Below are 6,731 nucleotides of genomic sequence, written 5' to 3'. Positions count from 1 at the left end.
TTGTAACAGACTAAATCAACTCTCTCCCACGGATTCTAACTTTGGGGTGTACAAAATCCATTGCTGAATTTTGAGACTCTCTCTCATAGTGAAATAATACTATGGCCCTTCCACATGAGGATCTCCAAGAGCTTGATAAACATGAATGAATTAAGCCTTAAGAAATGGGGTGTAAATAAGTGCATAATTTACCTGGTTAATTTAAACTACAATGAACGGGTTGCACAACATCCTTAAGGTATGGCACCTACCTATGGAGATACAAGGCCTGATGCTGATCTCATTCATATCAGATGTAAGATTAGGAGCAACACTATGGAAGTCATTGGTCTGACACTGGTGTAAAATCCTCAAAGTCAAAACAGATCATAACTTAAATACAATATCGAATGAAGTTCAATAATATGAAGGGTTTGGAACTCAGTAGCGGAAAAGAAAGAACATGAAAAAATCCAGGCAGAAATTCAATTATCGATTAACTTAAAATACTGTATTTTTTTTCCTATGGTGTGAATTAAGGGGAAGGGGTCCCTGGTGTGGAGGAGGCTCCGCCTAAGTGCGTAGTAATGCTCTTGAGCATTTTCCATGGGGTTGGTTTGGAGACAACATCTAGCTACTCTGAATCTGCAGAAAGTTCTCTCTATGGAGATGGCTCGTTATGTGGAAGGAGTCAGATCTTTCCCAAGTAAAGGCCCTCAGGGTTTGGCCCAAAGTTAAGATACATATAATGCTAATTAATATCCTCAGAAAAATAATTATTACAGATAATAATAATCCCTTTAAAATTTTAGGTTTCCTTTTATTTCTCTCAAACTAGCAAAAGTTTTAATTCTATATTATGGACCAATTGCTTACTAGATGCTACTTAGAAAACAAATATAATTTCAATGGAAATCCTTCTAAAGGAGAATCTTAATTCATTCACCTTGTCATCTTTGAAGGCCAAAATTGGGCTGAAGTCACAAGGAAAATGAATTTAGTGATATTAGGTGAGCGGCAAGAGACCACTGATTTGGTTGACTTCATATACCCTCTACACACACATAACATGCATCATTTGAAAGCTTATTATGTCTACTTTAAGATGAGGTATGATGTGGACCTGTCAAGTGGTGCTATCACCATAGAAATGAGAAAAAACAATGGCACAATCAACACGTTAAAATGACCACTTTGAAATATTTGCATTCGTTTCTGGTAGTTTAATGACTCTATGTACTATTTCAAACATAAAATCAGATTTCTTTGTGACCTCAAATCATCACAATAGCAATCTAAAGGGTAAAACAAAATGTAATAATAAATTTGTATAGTGCATTCAGGGCCTCAAATGCAAAAATCACAAGCCATAGAACAGAGCTGAATTGCTTACCTGCAAACATTTGATTTGCAGTACAAACTGCATACACATCAGCATCAACAAGAAGCTCTAGAAATCCTGCATCTCCCCAGAATTTCCCAATACATGCTATAAAACAGCACAGATTACAAATCATATTGGTACCAAGTTCATTTGAGAGAGTCCATTTCTCTTGCCGAGCAACAGCATACAGCTGCTGATTCTTGGTGTCAATGACATGCTGCTATCCTAGTGGCTGACATTTCAGCACTGTAGGACAGACTGTGGCCCTGGCAGCTGTCTTGGCATCCACAATAGGTGCATATGCAACTGCTGTGTAGGTGCTTTTCTTTGTTGCAAGCTATCAATATCATTTGGTATTGGCAGGACATCACGAGGTAGTAGTCTTAAAGACACCAGGAGAAATCTCGGACAGTGCTCATTGGTAGGTAACAAAAGTTTATTTTCTCAAGTACTTTTTCATGGCAAGTCAGTTCTGGACGTGTTCTAGTTTTTCAAATGCTGCACACTGCATCAGAGACTCTGATTACCCGGGGAGACTAAGTGACTTTTCTTTCCCAGGGTTCAGTGAATTTCTCATGATGCTGGACTATCTGCAGTCTGTTCTTGAAATAGCACTCTAGCCACTGAATAGAAGGTATTCTTTCCATCACTGGTCTCTGTGTTGATGTCTATACTATCATCTCCTTCGTGGATGAGATTTCCACCAGCATGAAGTGGTTCAATTCCATTTGGAATGAGCACACTTCCCTGGAGTCTTTCTACTTCAGTTTTTGCAGCATTAGTCATGAATCGCCTTAGCTCACCATAATGGATGCAGAATCCCTGAAGATGTTGTATGTCAATTAAATTGCATGACCCAAACTCATGTGTAGCTGTGTAGCAAGGCTTATGTGTAATGGTGTGATAATTTTGGAACCGTTAAATACTATGCACTGCGCAACTGAGAAGCAACTCCTCTGACGGTCTTCTGAGGTATGACACTCATTGCTGGCTGAGTTATACGCCTCTTTAGCCAGCAACCAAAGGACAAACTCCTGCACTAACTGGGGTACAAATGCAGCTAACCTCTGTAAACTGCAATCACCTGGCTTTGGATAATATGCTGAGGATTTCATTTTGGCTATTTCCGACCGAAGGACTGAAGTAACATTATGCAAAACCACTTGTTCATTTGAAAGCTGTTCATCAGGCTCACTCACCAGAAGAATATCTTTAAAACATTTGGATGACTTAAGTTCCTGCTTCAGATGACTAGCAGCTTAGATACCATCAGCTAATGTCATTGCACTGCACAGAATGATGGTAGACATGCCTTGTCCATGCTGTGCGTGGAATGAATTTGCAAAACCGCAATGTTGTTTCTAATCTTACCTGTAATTTGGGACTGGAATAGCTTGCAGTTTCTACATCCGAAAGAAGTAGAGCTTTATATCTTTGTAGCAGCTTGGACCGGAGAAGAGCCTTTTTGTTTCACATAAGATCATTGTCTTCTCTTCAATCAGCTGATAAAATGCAGTGTCATAAGTGTAACTAGATGGTTTTGCTTTAAGATTTATTTTACATAAGTAGGAAGAAAGGCATGTTGAGTGATACAGTGCATCCTTAGCAATCAAGTCTTCCACACATAGTCTGTGCAATATGGCATCATCTCCTCTTTGAAGTGCTCCTCCCTTACACTGGTTGCTCTCTCAAATGTTTCTAATTTACAAAATTTCTTATTTTTCTTGTGTGTTTCTCTCAAGTAAACAATGCACCAGGATCAAACACAGGAGGATGTGCTTGCTCTGGTGGCTATGGAAGCACGTGAACATGAAGCTCTCTGCTCAGATTCAGAGTCTGTTTTCTTTCCTGGGTTCAAAACATCCCGGACATGTGCCAAATTTAACTTGCTTGTGTTTTTCCAAAAGCAACCTTGGTAGCACATTGCCTAAACTAGAAAACTCATCCAGTCGCCAGCAATACAATTCATCTCTCCTGGCTTCTGCTGGCAGCATCACAGAATTCTGTGCAGCACTGGTGGCTTCTGACAGTTTTGCATTCTTTTGATTTTTTTGACAAATAGCACATTTTTCAATGTTTGTGGGAAGTCTTTTTCTCTTTGACATAAGCTTTAAGGGACTTGTATCCTCCACATCTTCATATATTTCCCTGTGGAGGTAAAATTTCCAAGGTATATTGTTAGTATTATCACAACCACTACCACCATTTCTCATTTGTAGACATATACAAACATGTGCTAAATTCGATATAGATTAGATCTATGTTAGAATCAAAATTGCCATTTCCATTTAGTGAGCACTTGATTGAAGCCCAGCATGTAGCTGTGTATTGTCATCTCTAACATTAATACTGAGCTGTGAATAATTACATTAAAAAAGCTAGATTCTAGAATATTTCAATGGCTTATACTACATGCATAGGCAATTACAAATTAAAACCTCTACCAGGCAAACTATTTGCTATATTGTATGTACAAAAGCTTATAAATGGAGGAGCATTACATTAGGAATTCACATGCATTTATATCCACCCACTATGCAGTATAAACCATTGGCACATAATCTGCTACTACTGGTGCCCAACCTTCAGCAAGAGACTGACCTTGTCAGCAAATTTCAATTGAAAATATAGGAGACTACTATAATCACTTGTGAGACACTTTGACAATTCAGAATATGCAAAGCAAAAACATTTCATGTAAGTATATTGCAGTATGTTGATATTCACCCTTTTTATCACATGCTAAACAGCATCATCATTTCTGAAAAGAAAAACAAACTTGGCCATGCAAAACCAATATATATTTTTAATGCATTGTCATTTGCTAGCTTTGACCAATAAACAACACATTGAGGTGTTGAAATTAACAAACAGTATTTGTGGAACTGTGCAAAAAAAAAAAAAAAAAAAAATAAATTTGGGTACAATTGTTTTACAATAACCAAAAAAAAAAAAAAAAAAAAAAGAGATAAAAAAAAAAAAAAAAAGTATTTGAGGAAAAAAAAAAAAAAAAAAAAGGACATTCAATTTGGGTACCATTGTTTCACTTCACCTTCAGGCTTACAGCAACACATGACAGCTCTACATCAGACCTCATCTATAAACACATAAAATAAACTTTCCAGTGATATATGATGAGGGTATGTACATTAAACTCCAAAAATATGACCCTTTTTGGAGAATTGCTGCTCACCTATATCATCCCTTGTATCTGTGACCATTGGACCACATCACACAACCACAACACAATTTGCCCCAACAAGTAGCCTCTGCTCAAGAGAACCACAGGACTGAAACAATAGTAGGGTTGTGCCTTGGAACCACAAAACCTACAATTCATACTGTATATTGCTCCTTTATCACACCCACAGGGTGTTCTCTTTAGCTCTGGGGAGCTACTGTATATTGCACTATTTTTAGAATTATCGGCAGCAACAGCCAGGAGAAAAACTGGAACTCATATGGAAAAGCCCTATAGATTTTAATACTGATGACAACAACTGGATTCTATAGCGATCTAATAGGCTATCATTCTCTATTTATTTCTTTTCCCAAGTTTTCTGAGCCATCCTACAGCAGGGAATATAATTTTTGATTAAACTCTTTAGGACTTTTCTATAAGGGAAGGACACTCACAGGAAGTTGGGGCACTGGAGGGATGAAGTCACAAATTCGGAATGTGTGCATCTGTTTATAACATAACCTTGCGAAAATGTTCAACTAGTCTAGAAAGAAGGGAAGGTACAATTACATTTGAAGCGAATGTCCTAATATTTACTGTGCCAGAAGCTGTCTGGTATTTGGCCAGATAAGAAAATGTAATATTAAAAGGCCTCAAATGAGGCCTATTGAGGGTTATACATCAGTAACTATTGAAGACATTTCAGTGCTTTAGAAACACAAAGGCTTCATTTATTTTATTTATTTATCAGGAAGCATTCCCATCTTCCACACTTCAAAAGCCGTGGTTTTCATTAATTTTGTGAGCTCAAACAAACCTATCAGTGATAGAACATAGTGGATTAATCAATGAAATGAAAATATTCAAAAAATGTTATAGAAGAGAAAAAACTCTTAGTAGAGTAAACATTGTACCCAACAGTGACATTGGAAATCTGCACTATGTGGGGATGTGTTCCATTGCTAATGAGTATCCAAAGAGTCCCCATTAATCCTGTTTATTATGTTTATGGTTTAATCTAGTTTAAACCTGACTCTTACAGAGCATTGTGAAAGGTTTGCATAATGTTTATGTTCGGGGATAGAAAAACATTCTTAGACACTGCCCCAGCTACAGTAAACACGGCTGTGATGTAAGCCTTTATTTTGCTCATAGGGTTTCTCTTGTTTTGCCTTTGTAGATAATGGGATCCCAAGGTAACCTCTCCACTAAAATAGAAGAGCAAACAACAGAAAAAATCCGAGACATCACCAATAGCTTCCACAAGTACATGGAAAACATAATGAAACAACTTTTGAACATGGTATATGACATCAAGCCTGAAATCCACCCAAACTACAGAGACGCAGTTTAAATCCCATTGTTGTGTGCATGTATCAACAGAAGGCACACTGTTTTCCTAGTAACCCAAATCATCTTCTCCTTTATGGGATTGTCTGTATGTGAAAGAGAAACACTAAGCCCAAAGCACACTGCCACACACAATTTTTTTGGGGGGGGATAAAATTCTACGAGGTTTCACAAGCATTTGGTGGAATGGATTTGTTTTTCGTATTGATAGCTATTACCCTGTCATTTAAATAGTAGAAAGCCGACAACAGCAGAATAAGTGATTATTTGACACAGACAGCTTTTTAGTGGGTGTCTTTATTTCTTTTCTTATATAAAATGTTCTGTACTACTTAATGTGTTGCATGAAATCGTTTGTCCCAATCTTTAGTACATTTAAAATTATCAGATATGTGATAATGTTTCATTTTACTTAAAATTAAAGAACTTCTCTCTTGTTTTGAGCAAATGGATTGTGTTGGTTATGGGGATTATAGGAGTAAGCTCTTTCAGTTTCCTGTATGCATTTGCAATGACCTGTCTAGAATAATGAGACAGACAAGGTGGGTGACCAACACAACTACAATAACGCTACATACAATAACATAGTTCAGATTTCCACAGTGGTGGCTCTTCGTAATTTGTAAAGTGTAAATGCACAATATAGTTCTGGCTGATTTTACATATTTACCTGCCCATGCCACTCTCAAAGAATTGTCCTACTGTTAAATTGCACCATATACCCTACAGGTTTTACTTTAGGTCTGAAATCGATATAAATGATTTATACTAATAATGAAATAGCTTTAGCTCAAGATACATAATATATATATTTTTGCTTAATGACAGATATTCTAT

At 37.0% G+C, this 6,731-nt stretch overlaps 1 protein-coding gene across 1 annotated transcript in view; it reads left to right on the top strand.

Annotated features, from left to right (window-relative positions):
• Nucleotides 1-6,269, top strand: part of LOC112115865 (V-type proton ATPase subunit G 3) — a 17,752-nt gene extending 11,483 nt beyond the window's left edge. The window contains exon 2 of the mRNA XM_026655754.1: nucleotides 5,725-6,269. Coding sequence (XP_026511539.1) covers nucleotides 5,725-5,898 — 174 coding nt within the window. The 3' untranslated portion in view covers nucleotides 5,899-6,269. The remainder of the gene's footprint in view (nucleotides 1-5,724) is intronic.
• The last annotated feature ends 462 nt before the right edge of the window (nucleotides 6,270-6,731 follow it).

Source organism: Terrapene carolina, unplaced genomic scaffold (genome assembly GCF_002925995.2).
Source record: "Terrapene carolina triunguis isolate 2854851 unplaced genomic scaffold, T_m_triunguis-2.0 Scaffold211, whole genome shotgun sequence".
Lineage (NCBI taxonomy): Eukaryota > Metazoa > Chordata > Testudines > Emydidae > Terrapene > Terrapene triunguis.
This window is presented reverse-complemented; position numbering and strand designations above follow the sequence as displayed.